Source organism: Macrosteles quadrilineatus, unplaced genomic scaffold (assembly GCF_028750875.1).
Source record: "Macrosteles quadrilineatus isolate MER2022 unplaced genomic scaffold, UCM_ALF_1.0 Scaffold_1__1_contigs__length_201487025, whole genome shotgun sequence".
Lineage (NCBI taxonomy): Eukaryota > Metazoa > Arthropoda > Insecta > Hemiptera > Cicadellidae > Macrosteles > Macrosteles quadrilineatus.
Window position 1 is genome coordinate 165,085,374 of NW_026542594.1, and position 24,473 is coordinate 165,109,846.

General features: G+C 34.3%; 1 protein-coding gene across 2 annotated transcripts; it reads right to left on the reverse strand.

Annotated features, from left to right (window-relative positions):
* Positions 1-114: 114 nt before the first annotated feature.
* LOC128988952 (terpene synthase) lies at positions 115-20,292 on the reverse strand. 2 transcript variants are annotated; one of them, XM_054410759.1, is made up of 8 exons: positions 20,076-20,292; positions 15,428-15,582; positions 14,528-14,672; positions 13,150-13,270; positions 12,121-12,260; positions 9,896-9,998; positions 7,956-8,159; positions 115-3,660 (listed from the first exon to the last, which is right to left on the reverse strand). In XM_054410759.1, the coding sequence occupies exons 1-7, from the start codon at positions 20,118-20,120 to the stop codon at positions 7,957-7,959; spliced, it is 912 nt and encodes a 303-aa protein (XP_054266734.1). In that variant the 5' UTR covers positions 20,121-20,292; the 3' UTR covers positions 115-3,660; position 7,956. The 2 variants fall into 2 exon arrangements, with proteins under 2 accessions (XP_054266734.1, XP_054266724.1); XM_054410749.1 differs by having other exon boundaries at positions 115-3,681.
* Between the last annotated feature and the right edge of the window lie 4,181 nt (positions 20,293-24,473).

Below are 24,473 nucleotides of genomic sequence, written 5' to 3' on the forward strand. Positions count from 1 at the left end.
CATGAACATTATACCACATTTTACATGGCCCAACTCAAGTTAAGATATAAAATAAGGTTAGCTACCATTAATCTTATGTAGGCTGACCAGGAAATACAAGAAAACAACTTCAAATTAGTCTTGATATGGTCATTTATTTATTATGCACCAACACAATGCCTATGTAAAATTAGAATATGGCAAATCGACATTTCAAATTAAAAACTTAGTTCTAAGAAACTTGACTAGATTTTAAAATAAATTTTACTAAAATATTTATCTGTATGCCTATGAATGAGAATACTGTTTTAAATGTAGTTTGAAAGGAACAAAAATATGGGAAAGCCAACTCCTGAAGATATGAACTGGGGCGAGCATGGGAGGAATGATGTTCATCCTCCAAACGTTTCTATATACATTATGGTGGATTTAAAACAGTATGTCGCTGTTCAAGAGGGGGGGGGGTGTAAAAGAAATAAAGCGGGACTAAGCTGTCACTAAAATAGAATTTGACCGACTCAAAAGAATGAAGATTCTAAGAAGTTCTTAAGTGTGTATTGGCCATTAAAAAAGGCGAGATGACCCTTCAATCAACAAATTTTCTCTAATCTGTGATCGACCAAGAAAGAGAAAGATTCCCCTGATAATTTAAGTAAAACAGACAGGGTTTTAAAATAAAAAATGAAATTCAGACTTTAAAACACACATTTGTCTTAATTTGAAAGAGAAAGATTAGTCAATCAACACTAATAAATAAAATTAAACTAAAGGATATAGAATATATATTTTTAATGTACTCCTCAACATGGCAAGAATAAATCCATAGTTTGTAGGCCTCTTAAGTTACATTTCAAACAAGAAACAATTATTTGAACAGCACTTTTCTTTAAATTTTCAGATAGTGGATTTTAAGAAAAATCATGACCATAATAATGACTTGAAATCATAAGTAGTTTACTTTAGATACGCATGCTCAGCCCATTTCATATCCCAGACTACAAAACCATTAAAAAACTAAAAATTTGTGGTTTTATCAATTTTAAATCAGTAGATAAAGTATATTTTTTTTTTACTTTGAGTCTGGTTTGAGTAAAAAAATTAATAACAATTGAAGACTGATAGGGTCATAATTTGTTTAGGTGGCAGAACAAGAAAAATATGCACATTACAATAAAACCCCACTAATCTGGCAGTCGGTGATTCAGCACTTTTAATAATCCGACATTGATTTAAAGGTCTGTAAGTGTTCTTTTAATGCTGATTTAAGTCATTCAGCATGTATGACAGAAGTCGGTATCGGTAGCAATCGCTTCAAGACGTTGGCAGTTGCTCGGTCAGTTGAAATTTTTTATTTAGCAGTTTTCCCGCTAGTCAAGCAATGATAACAGTTTTTAGAAAAGGTTCAAAAATCCGGTAACGCCAAAGGCTTGCGCGGGCCGGATTAGCGAATATCTACTGTATTTATTATTAGTAGTCAAGCTGTTTTGCCAAAAGCTGGAGTTGTTTTTATCTTGGATTGGAAGTATCACATAAGTAATGAAAAAAGATACATTACACAATATGCCAGAATAGATTTATTAGTGTACTTCTACTAAGCATTGCAAGATCTATATAAATCAAATTTAAATTAAAACAGTTAGACATGATTATAATAACCAAATACTAAAACCTTTCAGCTTAATTAAGTACAATGCAAAATGTTTAAAACAAACTAAACTAATGCTACATAAACAATTAAAACACCACAGGAAACATCACATGACACATTTTTTGTTTGTACATGACTTTTATGATTTATGATATTATTTACAACTAAACTTAAAACTAAACAATATGAATATATAAATATTTAATTATAATTTTTTAGTTAAAACCATGGTCCACTTGGTTCCAGTTAATCTATAAACAGTTTTGTAAAAGAAATTACCACCATATAATCTGTATTGTTCTACATTTTGAAATTTTTATTTTTTTTTTTATTCAAGACCAATCCTTCCACAATACTTTTTAACAACTAAATTGTAATATTCAATGCACCGTTTTGGGACTCTTCTACCAAACCATTTACAGTTTTTAGCCCAAATAAGTTAAAAGTTTCTATCTTAGTAAATTTTCTTGCTCAAAAAGGTAAACATTTTTAACAGCTTGGAGCAATATTTTAGCAAATGAACATTTAGGATGATTACACCAAAAGAGTTTTGATGTTCACACTTTTTTTTACTCACCTCTCTCATTAAGTCACCCCGGTAAAGTTTTCCGTATCATTACATGACCTTTACATTGTTCTATATATACCTATGCAAACAATTCTTAAATTGAATCTTCCTGTGGTTCAATACTTGGCTTTTAAAACTAATTTATAAAACAAATTAAGCAAAAATTACAATTATGAAAGCATTCTACATTCGATTTAGTCCAAGCTCAAGATTTATCATGATCAATTATTCATCAAGGGAAATACAAAAATGTCCAGAGTATTTACAAATTGTTGAGGTAAAATAGTCAAAATGGGTATTCTGGACAATGAATGGTTCAAAGATTTAGTTCAACTTTTAATTACAGTTCAGCACTTATAATTATTGTCTGCGTTACCATTTAATGAGTGGTATTAGGCCTAAATAAAAGGTCAATTAGTCTTAATACGAATAATAACTAATAGGTATATAGGATAAATATAATTCTCATGACAGACCCATAGTTAAAAAATAATCTCCTTAATGTTGAAGATTCCGGTAAAAGGCAATATAGCATTGATAGGCTTGAAGAAAAAGAAAAAGAGAGATGAACTTTTAAGATAGTGAACTTTTATTTAGGCTAACTATTATCAAGCATGGCTCTTAAATTTAGCTAATGTAAATATTCAATTCAAACTACTTCATAAATACCTAATAATATTGTTTAGGGCGTTGCTACCAGAAAGTTTATGGAACAGTAAGAACAAATTTAGTTGACATTTTAAATGGGCACTACCATGCATCAAAATTACTTTAATTCATGACTAAAATATTAATACAATCTATATCTAGTATCTACAGCAATTTGTAAATAAATTAACAACATATTTAAATAGCAATGTTTCAACGCCTAATTTGACTGTTTTATAGATATAGTTAGTTATAAGATCTAAGTACAAAAGGAGAAAACACCTTGGTTAGGTTACATGATGAGTGATGACTATAAAATTTATAAATTGCACATTACTTAAATATAATACAGGTTTGATATGATTGGCAGTGTTGCTAAATCTGATTTTAGAAGATAATTTTATATTTTGCCAACATTTTAAATTAAGGATATAATAATTAAGGTACTAACTAATAAGCATGTATGATTAAAGATTAAATAAATAACAACAGTGATTAAATAAATATACATAGTGATTAATTATAAAATAACAGTTACATAGTTTAAACCCCAACAAACACATCCACACTAATCTTAAAAACAATATCCACACATCCCTTCTATGGAATAAATAATACTTAATTTGGCACAATAAATTGAAAATGTGTTGAATGGAGATATTTATAAATGTAAATGTTTTCTTAATAAACTTTATCAACATACATGGAAGAAGTATACCATAAATTCTAAATAGCCCCTAAAAAGCAGAAATGCTAATATTATTGTCGTTGCCATCCTTTGGTGGTATCTTGGACTAGTCCCTCAGCCTTCAGCTCACTATAAGACAGAAAAGTCTACCTACAAATTTGAACAAAATTCATTGACAAAGAACATGTAAATCATAAAATTTAATAATTAAGGCTAATAATAATAACTAGTGTACATGTTGCTCGAATTCGAGCAATCGCAAAGTATTACAGAAGTTATTTCAAAATGAAAAACAGCCATATTTACAAAGAGTTTAAAAGAGTCAACTCAAAGATTACCAGTGTGTAACTCATGGAGATACTCACGATGTTTAACATTTCCTAGAAAAGTTAAGTCCATGTTTCCTACTATAAATTGTAGCACTTCGGCTAATACCCTCGTTCATCGTTTGTAGGAATCTTCATCTTGTAGGTGTTCTTCATTATATAGGCTAATAACGATCATAAATTCTTTAAAAAATATTTTCTCTATTTCATCTACTCATGGTCTTTTTATGTTTCCATAATTTGCAAATGGGTTCTTTCAATGATTTAATTTTTGTAGGACGCATTTCTTTGAATTTCACCTTAAATATTAACAGCAATTAAATATCTAGCTGATCATAATGTAAACAAATATGTTCTTCATAAGGATAACATGGGAACTTTAAAAGCCACTGGGGCAGAGCCCAAGGGACTTTTTCAAAAATGTAAGGCCAGTTTGCAAATCTACGCGACACGCTCTTTCAAATGAGACGTCAATGAATAAAATCGGTTAAGAAATGGCGGAGGCGTTCAACCGACAAAGTTTCGTGTAGCGTATTAATTATATAGATGAAATGGATGGGAAAAATGGAACAATTAATTTTTGATCTGTGAAAAAGGCAACATCCGGTTAAATGTCAATCATGATTATAAAGATAAAATATAATACCCCCGCCGCAGCAAGCCTGCAGACTTAGCGAATTTCCATTTGTCTGATTGGATTTAAACTAAAATGTCTCCTTAAAAATATCACATTTATTCCCTATTTAAACAGAATTAGTTTAATGAGTATTTAGGTTTGCTGCAACAGGGAGGGTAAAAAAGTTTTTTTTCATGTAAAATGTTACAAGGTACTGTGGTTTAGTAAGAAATTAATGTATTTTCCAAATTTGATCAAAATATGTTCATAAACAAGCAAACTACAACACTGCCCTGCTAATAAAGAAGGCAGTAAGTGCAAAATTTTCGATTTTCAGATTTTGTTGTAATTTAAGGTTTTTGGGGTCAGGGATTCTGAAAAACACACTTAAAAAGCCGCATCTACAACCGTTTCTGAGATATGGCAGGTGTATATTGCAGTATATACATCATTTTTCAACAGAAACTAAGCTAAAAGGCAGTATCTATAAAAGCTAAGCAAGAAAGGCAGTATCTGCGATGTAGATACTGCCTTTATGCTTAGTGATGTACATCACGTACTGCCTTTTTGCTTAGCATTATGGGTACAAATGAGGAACTAAAAGCAGTTTTTACCAGCTGAGATTATGTTGTTGTGTTTGTGTTTACACTGTTGTTTGTAAATATGAAAATGGCTAGTAGTAGTTAGATACTGCTTTTTAGCTTAGGGTCCTCCTATTAGCACTTACTAGCTAAACAAAATGGCAGTATGAGCAGATGCTGCCTTTTGGCTTAGCATGAACACAAATATTTCTAAGGACAAAAGCAGTATGTGCATTTTTATATTGATCCAGTTTAAAAAATTTATTTTTTATAGTGTCAATTGAATATTTAGGCCTAAGCATTACCGAAGATAACAAAAAATATTAGTTTAGTCTTCACATGTGTTAGGGCAATGGCGGCAAAGTTGAGGTCATTTTCTGAAAATATTCATTTTTGCACATACTGCCTTCTTTCTTAGCAGGGCAGAACAGTTGGCTTATTCTCCATAAGAATAACATGGGAATTTTAAAATTACAATTTTTTTGAATTTTCTCCGTAACAATTAGGCGCATAATAACGCTTCAATATACTAAATTATTTGTTTTTTAAGCTCTACAAAATGGTTTAAAAAAAATTGTGAAATTTTGTGTTTTTAGGGTCAAAACTGGGAAAAACCTATTTTTACCCCATAAAACCCCCCATAAACCCCTGTTCCCATAGTCCGATCATGCTGGTTCGCGAACTCATTCAAGTTTATCCTGCCTTACACCTTCAAACCAAATTCTATCAAAATCGGACAAAAATTACTCAAGTTATCGTGCGGATGGACACATATATATATATATATATATAGATATATAAAAATTTGAACGAATGGTGTTTTTGGCCTCTGGGGACATCAAAATGAAAAAGTAAATCGGTCCCGGGCTTAGGTCTTACCATGAGACCTACGGTAATAGCTACTTCCCTATAGGGAAATTCGCTAAAATGTAGGGATGATTATGTAAATTGAAAATGTAACTGATCTTTAAAAATGAATCTCCTTACCCTTATTGAGTAGCTAAGATGCATGTTGACTACATCAAGCATATTTCTTTGTAAAGTAGCTAAAACTACTTTATTGCTTAACTGATAAGTAATCCTAGCAAGATGTGGTAAATGTAGTGATATACATCTACACTACGAGAAAATACAAAATTTCCACTTTCCAAGTAAAGTGAATTCAGGTTTATTGAAAAAAAGGCCTAAAGAGCTATCATCACCCAGGGATTGTTGTGTTTGGGGGGGGGGGGGGGGGTATTGCTTTAGGGATAAGGTCATTGTGCAATCCTAAAAACATCTTCGATCACCAGACCAACTAGAAGCAGCAGCAAACAACTACCAGACGTTTTGAGAACGGCTAATAGTACACTACACCCCTTCGTTTTTAAGCCAAAAGATGTTTTAGAATTTAGCTGTTTCTGCCAATGTTATTGACAAAATAACTTTAATTCATTTTTTTTTTTTCATTTACCTGTAACCTTAGAATGTTTAGCTATTTCTATTTTGTTCTTATAACATTGTAAATATAACAAGTTTTTTTTATAAACTAAATTCTGAATTTAAAAAATTAATACTTTTGAGATTTGAGATTATGGGAAATAATGAACATCCTTTACAAGATGACACTTTTGTCCTACAAATAGTCAGAAAAAGGTTAATTTAATGACATGTTTTGCCTTTTTTAAGAGGGGTAATGAAGACTTGCACACTTATTGAGAGAGGCCATCATACTCTCTAGCAGAATATTTTGGACTTAAAATGAATATAGTTCATAATTATGCACAACAACACAATGAGGCTTACAGTGTGTAAAAGTTTCAAGTAACTATAAGATACTTTTCAAACGCAGCTTCCCCAACACTGGTAATAGGAAACATAGGCATTGACAGTCAGCCAACCCCTACAGAAGAGGGTTTTAACTCAACCTTTCCATGGTGAAAAGACTGCCATTGCTAAGGCCCCCCATACACGTAACGATCGGTCGGCCGGCCCGGCCTGAACAGTCCACGCCGGCCGGCCGATCGGTACGTGTATGGGGTCGCCGGCAGGCCGCCGGAAGGCCAATAGTAGTAGCATTATGTTGATTCTTGATTCACGTTAATTTTGGGTTAGGCACGGTCATTGACATAAACTAACTTTATTTTCTGGTCAGTCTTTGTGTTGTCCCATATATCGAGTGTTTTGTATTGTTCAGTGACAGTGACAATCTAAATTCTTCCAATAAATTTACATCGGTTGGTGCTGTTCTGTTAAGCCACTCTATATGCCACAAACCCCTTCTGTTCCTCTTTTTCCTTTTCTACAAAGCTGCAAAATTAGCAGCATACGCTATCACCTCCTCCAGGAAAGATTCAGTCCGGCCGGAAGACGAATCGTTGCATTTATGGGGACCCTCCTTTAACAGGCGCCAATCGTTACGTGTATGGGGGGCCTAAGTAGCATTAAGGTTAAAAACACACAAAACTATGATAACAGGGGTAGCTCCCTTGTCTACAACGTTTAACCAAACTTGCACATTACTTTCTGTACAACACTGGTATGAAAGAACTACTAATCTTATTTAGCTAAAAAGTAGTCTTTACCTTCATCAACCAGCTTAAAAGTTGTAAATATTGTTACAGCCATTTCGGCATCACAATGTTTTTTTTTAGCCAAAGTGCCCTACTCAATATTTTATATATTTTATAAATGAGTGCATGTCTTGCTCGGATTGTGACAATTTCAACCAGTACCGAGTGTGCAACAGGCCTGTTCGTTTATGTAACACGATCAATGCTTTGACGATGCTGCTAAAGCCATGATCTTCACGTCCGAATTGGGCGTAACAATAGTATTTTTGAGCTAGGCCTAATTGATGAAGATGAAGCCTACTTTTTTATTACGTTACAGCTCTGGGGATAAAAACCTGGATTTTTATACCTTATTTAGGTCGGTCCCAATTCAACAGTTCGTCCAAGATCTCCTCCATAAGAGGGTTTCCACCCATCCTGGAGACTTCATCACGAGCCTCTCTGTCCAATTGGAGCAAGGTTTCTCTTGTGTGGGCGAATGAGCCGAATTTGTCCAGCAGCGTGATACAGTAACGTTTCACTTCTACGTCTCGTGTCCGTTGCCTTAGAATATCTACAGAATGTTAAGGATTATCACTATTGATGTTTGCCCTATGTCATGCAGCCTAAACGATTTTATTTTGTTTCCTAAGGAACCTTTTATTTTAATAATAATTATGTGTTTTAATTTTGATATTTTTAGAAGACTTAGGAGATTATCAGTCATCTGACAATATCACCTGTTTCACCAGCTAACGCTGGATCTGAGTTGTAATAATAAAGTAATATTTCATTTCATTTCATCTATCAAAATTTACAATCATATTTTGAAAAAAAAAATTTGTATACTACAGATTAAATATAATTTCTTGGATCCAAAAGTAACAGTTTTTCTATGTACAAAAACACCAAATGTACACAAAGTGAATGTCAAATAATTTCACTTGGAGATAATACTTTCACAACTGAAATAAAAATTTGTTAGACCATTTACAGAAAAGTAAGGTACAGAGGAAACTTACTTATGGGACAACTATGCGCTTTCAGCTCTGTTATGTTGTGCCGGTAATATACTTGTTATGAGCAAGAAAGAGCCTGAGCGGTGAGCACAGTGCGAAAATACCTATCAAAAAGAGCTCAGGGTCTTCCTCTACTGTGAACAATGTAGTATATGAGGCAGTGTTGGACTTTGCCCTAGACACTAGTGCTAGACACCACTTAAGTGTAACATTGAATTTTTCCTCTGTACCTTACTTTTCTGCAAACCATTCTTCATCAGAAATGGCTGTCAGATGCAATGAAATACTGGTGGATACTGGATAGGAAACGTTTTAACATGTTATGTTTTCTAGCTCAAGAGGAAAATGGGGGTTGTTAGTTTGAGATACCGATTAGGTACAGAAGTTTTTTTACATATTTAATACAGTAGAGTCCCGCAAACTCGGCACTCGATAACCCAGCAGTCTGGATAACTCAGCCATCACCTGGCTCAGATAATTCGTGATTTTTGTGTCTAAGTTAAACATGGACTCAAGCCAGTTCAAGTCAAATCATTCACAACTCGTACCAAGGATTTGTTGTACTATATCTGATGACTTAATTACTGACTTGTAATATAAATATAAATAAAAATGGCGGTTAAAAAGCTTAAAATTGTATTGTTCTTATTTTCAACCCTAGTTCCCAATAACCCGGCATTTCACAAACTCGGCACCCTTCCAGTCCACATTACGCCGAGTTTGCGGGACTCTACTGTACTTTAATAATGCAGTTCTACACACTTCATTTAAACAATTTTCTCACTGCTTGAAAATAGAAAGATTTGAATTTGAAACCCTCCTATGAGCCCACTTCAAGTTGCAAATTTATGTTTTTTTTTAGCAAATGAAAATACATAAGGATTAGTCCAGGCTTCACTACTTTTTCTCAATCTTTTTTCAAGCTCTATTGTGTCAAAGTATTTATTAACGTACCAACCTGTAAGAGTGTTGATAAAACTGTTAAATGATCATCAAAGATTATTTTAGAACAAAGATAATTAAAAAGGAGTGTATTAAATGTAATATTGTAGAACATTGGTAAAATTTAAGATGTCTTAGGCTTGCAATGATCAAGAAAAAACTATTTTTGCAAAAAATGAATTTACTATCATGAAAACATTACTATTTGCTAATAGTAGTGCTGCGTTAATAATGTCAAGTAAGTTAATGCTGCACAAAATACATAGCTGAAACTGTTAGTTAGAGGGTTCTATAAGAAAACACTCAACCACAAGACAGAAATGCTTCCAGGACAGCTTACAAAGGATACGAATCACCTGTCGGTCATCAGGCCTGCTCTTGATGGCATGGATTATAGGGAAGCTAAACTTTCCTTCAGTGAGATCTTCACAAAAGCTCTTATTTTCAGAGTACTGAAATCATAAAAAAATTAACATGCATGAATGGACACCTCAGATTAGATAGAAATGAGGATTGATGAGCTGAGGATCAAACAATCATTAAAAATCTCAGTAATACTCATTGCTTTAATACAATCCACATCCACACAATTTCATATTTGAGGTAGCAAGTAGCAGAAGCATGTGCTCGGTTCTTGATTAACCCCTAAACATAGAAATATCATGATGTCATATTTAGGTGATTGTGGAGGCCATGCACAAAAAGTGACCCCATTGAAAATTGATTGCCAGTTGACGGATGTGTACAGCTGGAGAAAGGATTATGTGGATAGAGAATGTGCATAAGTGGTGCAGGGAGTTAAGTAAAGCCTGTCTATCAGTGCATGACGAGGCCAACCAGTGTTGTTTGTCAGAACAGAGACAAAAGATAAGGAACATAGATTGTATATCAGATATAGATTTGTTTGATAGAGTGCGGAACTGGTAGAAGACGTCCCTAAGACTACCATGGAAAATAGTAAAACCCGATATCCTTTTAACTCGTCCATCCATACAGCACTTATACACATCTATACACTTTTCTCCATACACTTTTGTTAACTGACAAAAGATTCCAAACCCCTTCAACCACACAAATGTAATCACAGATAGCAATATTTACTGGTGGGAGGATGATTTTCCCTTATACTAATAAACAAATATGGTAATACTAATTATAGCATTAGGTCCCCCTTAAAAAGTGGTCAGATGAGTCATGATCACAGCGCTAGTGTTAGATATAAACAATCTTGCTTTGTCAGGATAAGATCTTGTTGGGGAACCTTTTATTTACAGACATCCCTCATACAGTTAAATTTCTATGATTCAACTAGTTTTGTTCACTGCAAAAGAGTATTTTATTACAGTTGCAATGCTTTGCAGTGAAATACAATTCATAATATTAATGCTGCTTTGCAGTGAAATACAGTTCATAATATTAATGCTGCTTTGCAGTGAAATACAGTTCATAATATTAATGCTGCTTTGCAGTGAAATACAGTTCATAATATTAGTGCTGCTTTGCAGTGAAATACAGTTCATAATATTAGTGCTGCTTTGCAGTGAAATACAGTTCATAATATTAGTGCTGCTTTGCAGTGAAATACAGTTCATAATATTAGTGCTGCTTTGCAGTGAAATACAGTTCATAATATTAGTGCTGCTTTGCAGTGAAATACAGTTCATAATATTAGTGCTGCTTTGCAGTGAAATACAGTTCATAATATTAATGCTGCTTTGCAGTGAAATACAGTTCATAATATTAGTGCTGCTTTGCAGTGAAATACAGTTCATAATATTAGTGTAGTAAAATCTCACTAACTCGACACCCGGGTAACTCGACAGTCTGTGTAACTCGACAGTCAACAGCTCGTCTAGCTGGCTTTGTCTTACTAGGGCGTTCGACTTTTCAAGGACAGCTGAAGATTGTTATAAGATTTTTGAAGATTGTTAAAAACTCAATAATTGGTAGTCAAGTAAGTAATAGATTTATACATAAAAATTAGTCTGCTATGTATGTATTCATTTATTAAATAAAACCCATTGAAAATGTCAATGTTCTGGATAACTCGACAACCTCTTCCACAGATTGTTGAGTTAGTGAGGACTTACTGTGTTTGTAAACATTTATTTCAAGATTAGAGTTGTGCAAGCGACTTGATTTCAGAGCCAAGCCAAGCCTAAAAGCTCAAGTGATAGAGCAACAAGTCAGAAAAATCAAGTCCAGCCAATCTTTTATTCAGGCAAAATATGTTTAAAATTTTATAGGAAACAATGATATTGTTTTTGAAACTATATGTTCATGTAAGGCATACAAGTAACCAGTTGGGGTTAAAGATTATTTTGCCTCATCATTAGATTAGTCTTAAGTTGTATTATATTGTTGACACAGCCTATAGACTATTGTATTTTTCACTATAAAATTTGTGTCCATGGAATAAAGATGATTTGATGATTTTCGGCATTCTTGTTAAAACCATTGTATTTTGTCCTGACTTACCATCATAAATGCAAGTACCACTTACACTTAAGAGGTACATTTTCTTACAAAGAGAGATTGAAAAAGATAAACAATGAAATAACTATCGTAACTTACTTCTTGTAAACAGAGATTGCAATAGTCATCCCTGATCTGGAAGTAGAGGCCCAATATGCTTGCTAGTTTAGTAAAGTCAGACTTGTTCTCGCTAAAAAGCTGCATTAGTCTAATTGCAAGCATAAACAATCCACCAGTTTCTGAAAAAATAAATCCATGATGCACACAAAGGCAAATGAAGAAAGGTTGTACTAGTCATGAAGATTGTAAAGTTAAGGAAATACTGATAAGAACTTGACAGTTATCAACAAAAATAAGAGAAATTTCTGATCCTTCAGAAGATTACTTACAACAGCATAAAACGGCAAAGAATTTTCAATCATAAACATAGGAAGTTCCGTTATGTACAGTAAAAAGCTGTTGCACTACTAGCTGTGAACTTGAAAGATGAAGATAATGGCCACTGCAAAGGTGTTTCAATAAGCTTCTACAAATAAATTTACTAAGTGATATACTTTTTCATAGGGTAAAGTTTTTGAGTTTCTATGCCAGTATGGACTCGTTTCCAGAACGGTATGTCCATTATCCCAATAAGCCTGGGCATCTCAACCTTTGTGTCTCATTTCAGTAATTAAAATCATCATATAAATTTGAAATTAAGGTTAACTGAATACTTAATTCTCTATCGGTGACACCACGGAGTTTTCATCTGGGCGCGTTTATTTTTATAGAGCAATATGTGATATCGCCAGCCGGTAGCTGGCAGTAACGTGCATCTTTCTAGGAACTGATTGAAAATGATTTTGATCTCACACCTCCCCCGCAAAACCCTTATCAATCAGTTGAAGCTCCAAGATTCACTTAGCACGGAGCCCGGCTCCATGAGTCACCTATGGAGTTGTTGTTTTTGTTTATTTCATGTACAATTTTATAGAAAATACATGGTTTTAATACGTTTTTGTATTATTCTCCCATATAAAAAAAATGTCTGTCTTATGATTCAACACCCGAAAAAGAACTCCAAGTGTCTCCGATTGTGTTTTAAAATCAGAGACACCGATAAAGGGTTAAATAATCATGATTACTCACTTCTAACTGTCATCTGTTTGTATTCCTCTTCGGATGGACAATGGAAGTTGTCTCTCCAATAAATCTCAATTCCTTGTCCTCTGTGGAGTTCAAGCAGTTGTTCAATGCAAACCTTAGTTGCCTAAAGACAAAATCAACAATAATTACCAGACGCTGTAAAACAACAAATGAACCATTTACATCACTACTGAAGTGAAGGGGGTATCAGGTTCAGCAGCATTAATGCATACCGGAACTAAATTGATAACTAAATAGATTGCAATGAAATATTAACTACTTCCTTGCAGGTTTTAAATATGTCATACGAAATGTAGGCCTACCTATACTGTAAGGGTTATGCCCCATTCACAAATAATGCCAGTAAACAGTGAGCCGCCTCGTTGCAGCAAACACGCGAACTATAGAGCTAGAGCTATGCACAAAAGGCCCTTACTTAAAAATGTCCCTAGTAAAAAACATTTGGAAAATTTTACAGTAGAGCGGTTTTAAGGTCTGAGCTGAGCTTTTTCTTTCCCATTTGGTGTTTTTTTTCTAAATTTTTTTCTCAGGAATGAGCTTGTTATTTCCCAAACTAATACATGCTACACATTCTCCTACAGGATTACCAACATAAACGTAAATAAAATCAAAATTGAAAAAATGGACTTAGCCACTTCTTTCCGTTAGCCCTTCATATTATGCTTCTTTTGTAAGGAATTGTAAGGAACTTATTGTATTAAACAGGAACTGAAAGTGCCGCATCTGATATGTCTAATTCGTAAGTTGTTGTACTTATCAGGTAAAACTGATTTATTTGATTGATTTATTTATGATTACAGATTCTAAAGATTTATTGATATGCCTAAAAAGTTAAGGCATTGTTTTTTTTAGCTTTTGAGTACCAATTGTTTAAGCATTCATTAGGTTTTGTGACTAAAGACCAACTGGAGCTCAATTACTCCCCTCCACAAAAAATTAATGAATTATGTTGGAATGAGGCAACATTAAAATAACACTCTTCTATGGAGCATCAATTAATATTTTGGCATAGGTTACTAAGAAAAAATACAAAAAAACAATTTCAATGTGATTATTGACAGTTTTTTTTGTGGCTTGGTCCCTTGTACCTTTTTCTCTACTATTAATTTTGTTGTGACATAAATTATCATTTCTTTAACAAGAAAACAACTAGAGGAGTAGTGTAGCACTCTGGTGTAATTGAAGACATTGTATTAACATTGAGTGCAGGTCATCAACATTAATTGTACCTTATATTTTACTATGCTGTCTGTTTTGTGTTTGTGCTCCATTTGAGTTCAGAAATTTCAGTTAAGAGTGCCAACTGAAAAATATATCGAGCGTTGAGTGATTCTAATTTGTATAAATTTCAAACCAGTACCTCTGGGTGCTCCAGTCGCAGCACTTTCTCGACAGCCAGGAATATCACATAATTAGCTGCATTAATTGTACTTGCCACACCGTAAATTGAGTGAGCAACAGGGATTCCCCTCCTTAGGATTGAATTATCCTGGATATCGTCAATTCTAAAACATAAAATAGCCTAATATAAGATTTTTGGACTAATATTTTTGGATGTGGTGTTTTAAACATCAGTTACCAATAGGCCTAATTTACAAGCGTCGCTTTGATTGTAGTTAAACTACTGGAAGTGTGACTCATATTGGGAATAATATATGAATCAGAGAAAGCAGAGTATTTTAGGCATTAATGATTTAGTTTGGAAGTACAACTTAATGACAATGACATTAGATTACTACATGACTCAGCAAGACTGAGCCAACAAGTGTGTTTAATTGTACCCTGTACAACTTATAAGCTACCAGCATAGATAAAACATACTCCCTTAGTAGATTTCTCATCCTTATGGAACAACTGTTCAAAGCCAATTTTATTGTTAGTTCTGTCTGGTACACTGTAGAGGTCGGGTTTGGTTTACAATTTGTCATGTGTCTTGTTATTTTAGTCATTTAAAAACTTGTTTAACCAAATAAAACAATCTAATCATAAGCAATAACTCGTCTCCTAGTTATAAAACCAAACAGTAAAGCACAAATCATTAAATTAACACTAAAATAAAAGAAACTAAATTTTGTCGACACTAGCGATAAATGTCACCCAAAACGAACCAGAGACGAAAAACGAACAATTTTCAATTGGATGAGAAGTCTACTTGTGTTGGTTAGAGGCTGTATGTTATTACCTAAGTATGAAATTTGGAATAGTAAATTAGTCTTTAATAAGGAACCTGATAGTAAAATAAAAGCAGAGAGTTACTTACAAGAGACTTGAGTTGTGAAGCATCTGTACAATCTCACCCACAATATGTAGTTTATCTGAGGGTATTTTCAGCCAGTTGTTGAAAGCATGTGCTAATTTGGCCCTAATCTGCTTTCCTGGCACTTGTAGAATGTAGCTGAACGGTTGGAGAAGTTTCTAGAAAAAACATCATACATCAGAATAGTCATTCAATTACGTAGCCTACACCTATAACCACCAATTAAGAAAATTACAATGAAATTCTTTGACGATGTTGATAAAGTGATAAGATCAACAACAAAGGAAATCTTAGATCTTCCAAATGATATGCCAAATTCTATGTTTTATACAAGTACTAAAAACAAAGGGATTGGGTTATGTAAATCAATGTGGGAATCTTCAATCCAACATATAAACATATGTCGCGTATTAAAACAAACGGGAAACCCCTACTTACTTAATATTCGTCAATTTGATGAAGAAATTAGGTTTTGTCTGGAAAAATTGAATTTAAGTATTGAATTTATCGAATCAAAACCCAAGATACTGCGAGAAACCTTACGAGACTTAGAGTATCAAAATTGGTGTAAACTTCCATACAAAGGGAATGGGGTGGTTCTTTTCAAAGAATGTAACAAGATCAATAAAAATTTGGCTAGAGGTTGTGGCCTCACAGAAGCTGAGTTCAAACAATACTTAAAAATGGTCGGAGACGTTATTCCTCTTAGAAGTCTTCATGGGAGATCCAGGGACGGGAACCAGTGCAGGCATTGTCCTGTATCTGAGAAATTTATTCTTGAAACTCTTGCCCACGTCCTTGGAAAGTGCCCATTTAGTAGTCTTCTACGAAATACCCGCCACCATACTATCAGAAAAATCATAGCTGATCAATTCAGAAAGAAAAGTTATGAGGTCTATGAAGAGGTCACGGCTATAGAAGAAGAGGGCTCTGTGAGGCGGAGTGACATCATTGTTATAGACAAGGAGAAAGATTTCGGTATTATTATAGACCCAACAGTTCGTCTTGAGACAAATCAATATCAGCCACAGGAAGTCCATGAAGAAAAAGTAAATATTTATAAGAAAACTATCCCCTATTATTCGGAGAAATACAAAATATCAAAATTTGAAGTATATGGACTACTCATTGGATCAAGAGGAACAATTCCTCAACAAGTTGAGAAATTTTGGAAGAAATTCAATTTGGAAAATCAAGTGCTATATTTAATATCTTTAACAGCCATAACATTTTCTATTAATATTATAAGAAACCACCTATATAACAATTATCATAATTAGGTTTAAACAAACTTGCAAAATTTAATGTAATATTATTCTTTGTTCTACAGCAGACTACAATGTGTAGAAAGATTTCAATTTTTAAAATAAATTTGAATTTATATATAAACGCAACTATTATTTAATTAACTTTGGTGCAAAATGAATGTTTTATAATTGGATTTGTCTGTCCGAAATAGAGTTTATATTTAAAGCTCTCTTAATTAACTTATTATTCTAACAGGTTACTCAACCTTTAGGTTTTATTTTATTTTGGGTTATGGGTATAGTGGTTTTTGTTATAGAGCTACCTATGAGTTTAATTCATAAGCTGGATTACTCAAGGTAACTTGGGATATACTTATTTCTTTGTAATAATTGATAGCTTTGCCATTGGCCAACAACAGTTGGACGGATTGTGTTAATTACAATTAGGTAACTATAAAACATTTACTTATAGTTAAATAGACTGAACTTAACTATAAGTTACCGGTAATATGTATGATAACTATTAACTATAACTAATAGTAAATACCGTAGTTAATAGCTATTAATGACAGTCCCGAATTTTTAAGAAGCGTCCCACGTCCCGTCCCAGTTACAAACGCGACACTAACTGTCCCGTATTTTAAAACCAAATCTTAAATTAAATTGTTACTATTCTTTAAAACAGAGCTAGCAAAAGTGGGACAAACGGCAGATGGCAGACTGGTGCTGCACAGACGTGTTTCATGTTCTTACTGTCGGCCGGCCACTCTATTCTGCCCCCACTACTTTTCTGTCATTGTCGCTGTAGTCGTCTCCTGCCCATCCTATAACTCGCCAATCGTTCAGTCACTCAGATCAGATCACACATGACGTGATGGATTGTAGTCTGCTAGAGGTGCATTCTGCTTATAGGTGGTGTAAACTTAATACTTTAATACTTTTTAATGAAATGGCGACCATACAAAGTAGGTTTTAAGCCAAGTATGAATGGGGATGAGTGGCCCGATCTTGTAGTCTTGTTAGTGTCTAAGGCTGACTTATTCCTTAGACACTGCTGTTAATTAATATCCAATACAGCTAATGGCAACTAAGGGCAGCTTATAGTGGAATCCGAACCACATTTTTGCCTTGGTATAGGCCTATACGAATTGGTATAATTTTCAGGATAGTACTGCGGATAGTCGTAGTACTCAATCGTGCGGACGTTAATCCCTACGTGTCTACCTATACATAATTCGTTCGTTCGTAGTTTGTTAAGTATTGAGCAGTGTAACCGTGTGACTGGTATAGTCCGTGTGACTATATGAGTCGCAGTTATCAGTTTTTGTTTTGATACTTTTTAGACTAGTGTTTATTCATGGAACTAAATATTACAAATTGTACATCAATTTTAACTTGAACAAACTAACATGGACAAGTACGATTTAGATGGCTTAGGTGAACCTGGCACTTCAACTTACAAGTCTCCCCCAAAGAAAACTAAACGATTGTGTAAGTTCCGCAATGGCTGGAAAACATTGTACCAGTTGTTAACAAAAGGAGATTTTGAGTTTTACGCAAGATGCTAACTGTGTAATAAGGATTTTTTGATTGGTCACGGAGGTTTGAGTGACGTAAAACAACACGATACAGGGTCCGAGCACGAAAGGAGGTCAACGACCGGAATCACATCACAGGTTATGAGTAAATTTTTAACAGACAAAATACTGTTGAGGCAGATAACGTAACATTGGCCAAAGTAAGGCCCTATTATATTTATTTTATATCCCGGCATGTAAGAAAACTTCTTAAAAATATTACCTACGTGAAGCGAGTTTTTGTTTACATATATGAAAGGGATGAAGTTGTGTGGTTGACCAGTCCTCTCATCTGTTTGTGGCCTTGATATTTTAAACTTGGCTTTCCTTATCATGTTATCAATTAAATCTGTATTATAGCCATTGTTGGCAATTTGTTTCATAATTAATTTTTCTTTTTGAAACTCTGCGGGCGACAAATTATAAGTTCAAAGCCTGTATGCCATAGATCTGAGGGCAGCCATTTTGTAGGACATAGGATGATTCGAGTCCATTGGAATAACTAAATCTGTTTGGGTTTCCTTCCTGTAAATACCAAACTCTAACGTGCCATCTGATTTTAAAATGTTTACGTCTAGAAAGTGAATGGAGATGTTCTGTTCTACTTCCATTTTGAATTTAAAAGAAGGATGAATGTTGTTAAAATAGTTAAGCATTACACTTGCCTGCCTGTGTGTACCTTTAATGATAATCATCTACATACCTATCTTCGGTAAAATGTAATGTTCCTATTGTGGGGGTTTGCTTCATTAATAATAATTTATATTGTGATCAGAGGCAAAAAACAACAAAAATTAAAAAATACAATTGTTGACTTGGAAAAAAAAGATTATAAAGATTATAAAAAAAAGAAAGACAACTAAATTATGATGAATTGATAATTTAATTTTTTTTTGTCTTAAGACGCTAGGCACGAGCCTGGGATTGTTTTTCACATCACTTCAGGCTAGACCTATGGGTTGCGGCATTATCACTTAGGTTAGATAAAATCCATTCGTGGGGTGGACTTCCGTATCTGTTGGCACAAACAGCCGCATGAAAATATCGATTGGTATATTGATGATTCGATATATCGTTTGGTTAGTTCAAAGGTAACTTAAGTTAGTTATAGTTTTAGTTAGTTAACCTAACTTACCAAACGATATATCAAATGAAACAATCCAATAATCGATAATTTCATTCGGTTGTTTGTGCCAACAGATAACTTATGGAAGTCTACCCGGGTACACTTCCATATCTGTTGGCACAAACAACCGAATGAAAATATCGATTGATATATAGATTATTCAATATATCGTTTGGTTAGTTAGGTAAGGTTAACCAAAAGATATATCGAATTAAACAATCGAAGGCTGCACTTTACTTTAGGTCCTACACTCATTTGAATGAAAATATTGATTAATCGATTTTATCATTCGATATATCGTTTGGTTAGTTAGGATAGGTAACCTTACATAACTAACCAAACGATATATCAAAAGATACAATCGATTAATCGATATATCGACCGATATTTTCATTCGAACGAGTGTAGGACCTAAAGTAAAGTGCAGCCCAATCGAATAATCAATATTACTCATTCGGTTGTTTGTGCCAACAGATATGGAAGTGTACCGGTCTACCCCATTGGTGACTTGAGATAGTAAGCATAGGCCTATAAGTTGGATACTTTCCTATGGGAAATTTGCTAAAAGCATAATTTGAAGATTCCGTGAGAGTTGATTAAATTATGTGAGTGATGGTGTGATTGGTTTTCATAAAACATCTCTGTCTAGTTGTACAAATTTAACAAATTGTTTTAGAGAAATAGTATTACTGTCTACTTACTTCGTCCAATTCTTTGTCTCCAGAAGTATTAACCTTTCCCTCCATACTTAAAGGGGATTATAGCCTTGGTGTGAATTGAATTCAATTATTAACTAATGAAAATGTTGTTTGCACTTTTAATATACACTAACAGTTTTTCATTTCAAGCTACATAAATAAGTAATTTCTCAAAACAAAACAAAACAAAACTGGAAGTGAGCAGGACTCCGCACTGTCATTGAACCGGGTGGCAGACGAAATTCTGCATATTTACAGGCAGTGTTGCCACCACGTTGTTGCGATTTTACCCTAAAGGCGGGCTAAAATTACCCTAAATTACCCTAAATCTACTTTGAGTTACCCTAAAAATTACCCTAAATGTTAATATTTGCGTTTAATGCTATAAAACATTGTTAAAATCATATAAATCCTACATAAGATGGTTAATTATACTAAATGAAGTTCCAATATCAATCAATTTACGTAAAATTATACTCGATTCTAAAAAACCACCCGAAAGAAGAACACAAAATGTTGATATTGAATTGATCAGCTCTATATCGACTATCGTATAACGAAAAATATCGAATCAAGAACTATCGAATTTTTTTACTGTATCGACCCATTACTACTGTTTTTGGACAATCATATCTTTAAAATACAGTACGGTACCACCAAAGCTTTAATCTATACATAGTAGTAATTTCTTGACACATTTTGTAAAATAATCCAGTTTAATTCAATTCAGCCACATAATTAAATATCAAACCCAGTAATGAATAATATTTCATATTTTATTAGGCCTATAACGTGTTATAGAATCGAATACATTCTAAAACAGATAATTTCCAACTATTGATAAGATCGATTAGGATAACTTATTATGAAAAAATCATCATAGCAAACGATTTCAACCAATTTGAATCGAATATGATAGCCATAGTATGTAATGAACGTTTTTTGCCAAATTTTGAAGTTTTTTTCATTTGTTTAGTAAAATTTCCATTATTATACTAACTTTTAGTTTTACCCTAAAATTGCCCTAAATCTACCATTACCCTAAACTTTACCCTAAGACCAGTAAATTACCCTAAAAAAGGGTAATTACCCTAAAAGTGGCAACACTGTTTACAGGACTGCCAATATCAGTGCTGCTAACATCTTAAAATGAAAACAGTAACGTGGAATACAGCATAAATAACTGACAAATTCGCGTTGCATGCTATAACATGCTATAACCACAGACAATGGAATAAAATTAAAGTATTATATTGTCTGTGCTATAACGTTATAAGTTAAGTTTGTTTGGACTTTGTTATAAAGTGTTTAAAAACTATGAATTCTTTTTGGGGAATTATGTGTTGACCAGTGTTTGGGGGGGGATCTTCGTCATAAGCCTTAGGGGGATGGGCACCCCTGGACCTCCTGTTTTTTCCCTCCCTCTTATCAAGCCATCCTAGCTCAACCCTGCATTTCGATTTAGCTTTAAATGAATAATGGATGAATGAAATAATATGTTTATTCCACATGATATACAACATTAACAAGTCAAATTCATCACTGTTGCGGGCTTATGAGCTCTAGACAAAATTAGATATAATCTAACAATAACTATTTATTTAAACCAATACCTATTCTTAAACTACAAAAAATAAAATTATCTTGCTAAATAACCTACCAAAATCCAATTATTATCCCAATTTACAATATTTCTACTTACAGCTAATAATTAATACATGATTATGACAACGGTATTTCTGTTACTATAATACTACCACTTAACTGTTACTGACACGCTTATACTTAGTAGGTCTAGACTGTGACAGAGGACGAAGTCCTAAAACAGCCCCAGTCCAGCAGGGTTTCAGCTCTCTGGATTGGAACGTCACGAAGAACAGAACACTGACTCAGGGCCGGCTAGTGGGTGGGGAGGGGGGCAGAGCCCAAGGTTCTGAACACGGCCACCTTTAACTCCAGGCCGCGGCCTTCGAAGTGGCAACATCGCAAGTAGGGTTGTAACAGCTATGTTTGATTACTAGGCTATGAAAATATTTACTCCACTTTAAATCTACAAAAATAGTTTTCAATTTAAATCTTGTTTTGGTTTTCATTTCTGTATGTTTTATTTTTAATCTTTTCATAAATTTAAATTTAAATGGATAATACGCGAAATAATGAGCTAGTGTCACCAGTCTGCCATTTTATCTTTTGGGAAGTCTGGCACTTGACAACACTACTTGCTTGCAACGTTGCCAATTCTACAAAACCGCGGCCTGGGAATGAAAGGTGGCCGTAGTTCTGAAGGGTGCCGTGTTTCCCCCCGACGTGGGTGAGACGGACAGTGGCCCCAGCGGACAAAACCGGTTCGGGTGGGTAATTGAGCGGACGTCTCCCTGAAGGAGGCCCGGCCCGTTCAAATTTAAAATCTTTTCTGTTCATGTAATCTGTCAAACTCGAAAATAAGCATGGTTTTCCAGTTCACTTAGAATTTTTAACAAAGAATAAAATTGCAACTGTGAGCACGAGAATTTATTAAACTATGATATTTGTTTTGAATGTGTAACAAAACGGCACGGAGGTTGGCTGGACACTAAATCAGGAAAATAGGGGGCCCGGACTCTTACACTTATAATGCACTGACTAACTCTGACTCTCACACTGAGACATTGCCTCTAAGCTCTGCTAATGACTCAAACTGGCATCCGAATCTGACTCCGAGCGTCTCAAGAGGGTCCTAATATAGCAGGGGCTGTAGAATCTTCTATAAGTACCTTCCGACCCGCGAAGATTCTCCAAATAGTTTAGTATGTCCCCGGCTGCGTCACATCATTGGCTTTTGCGTCGCGCCCCAAATATTAAGGACGCACGTGACCAGACCATGCATCTGGAATGTTCTTGCCACTCCATAACTATAATTTTGAATTCGGTACGACGGTACACACCCAAAATGAGAGTTCCTGACTCAAACAATTAATTAAATTATTGATAACAGTAACAGTAAGAGTGGTGTAATAGGTCATCTGAGAGAGATACAGACAACAGATAACAGATACAGAGAGTAATGTTAACTACCTGTTAATATGCTATTTGGTGACATTGAAGTTAATAAAGCTACAAAAGGGAGTATATGTTTTGTTTTACCTTATGCAGATCAGTCAGTACCGTAAATAAAAATTATAACAAACAAGAGACACAAACGCACTCAAGTGACTCCACAAATCAAAATATATTTAAAAATTATAATTTTACATTTTGTCATACAATTTTCGTTGTAACCGCTTTATTGCTTATTCATCCTTAGATAGCGTAAAGCGGCGTTTTCCTAGCGACGCGATTAAGCCTGTTACGCTGCGTCCTTCGTGCTCCGCGGTTGCCGGAACCACCGATCCCTTTTAAACTAATGAGACTGTTTTCCTAGTGGCGCGGTGCGCGACTAGTCGCCAACTGCGCAGTGCGCAGCGCGCAGCGTGATTGGGACCACTGCCTCGAGAGCAGTCAGTTGCGAAGCTCGCTGCCGAACTGGGCCATTGTTTACATTGGACATATGGAGAAAACGATAAGTTTAGTGATATTACCAAGTTCACTGTTGATGATGACAGTTTTTTAATTGACTGTGTGACCATTTGGTGATCATTTGGTGTGAGCATTCGAAATCGATAAACTTTTACCAAGTTCATGTATATTTACAGTCTTGAAAACAGTATAAGTGTAAATATATTTTTAAAGTGTTGTACCTAAGACGTTTCTTTTATTTAATACATTAAATATTTAAACTAAAGATCATATCCAAAATTTTCAATTTAACGTAATTTAATATTATTTTATTTTAATTTAATTTTGTTCAGTTAACATGTTACACTATGTAACCGGCACAATCCTTGGGTGTGAAAAAACTATGTGTGTGGCCTTGGGGCGGGCTAACTTTACGCTAGCCTACCCATGCCCTAAATTGGGTTTAAAACGGTGTGAATCGTTAGTTACAAGTTTAGTTCCCAATAGTTCCGTCTAACGAACGAACTAACTAACAAATGCCTATTTTAAATGGAACTATGGAGAACTAACACGGAGCTAACAAATGGAACTAATAATTGTGGGTAGGTTTTTTGGATAGGCCAACTTCACATACATGTATGAGTCACCACATTTATTTCTCATTTATTTATGTATGAGACTCTTCTTTCTCCAATCCATAGCAGAACGCTACTGTGGAAACCGCGAATCTGCTTTTTACGCAACGCATTGCTGGATTTCTAAGAAAACACTTTTGCGCAGCGTAAAATTTTAATCACGCTGTTCCTGGCCACGCTGCGTTATTTAGATTAATCGCGTAGCACGCAGCGCGGTTACTGAAGTTGGAGGAAAACACACCTTAAGATTTGTCATAAGTCAGCATTTTTGAATTTTCCGAGGTACAATTGT

Excerpts from the sequence above, each read along its gene's own strand:
- LOC128988952 (XM_054410759.1), bottom strand. The coding sequence starts at position 20,120 with ATGGAGGGAAAGGTTAATACTTCTGGAGACAAAGAATTGGACGAA. Across the intron at positions 14,673-15,427 it reads CTTCACAACTCAAGTCTCTT|AATTGACGATATCCAGGATA; the intron begins GTAAGTAACTCT and ends TTTATGTTTTAG. Across the intron at positions 13,271-14,527 it reads TGCGACTGGAGCACCCAGAG|GCAACTAAGGTTTGCATTGA; the intron begins GTACTGGTTTGA and ends TTTTGTCTTTAG.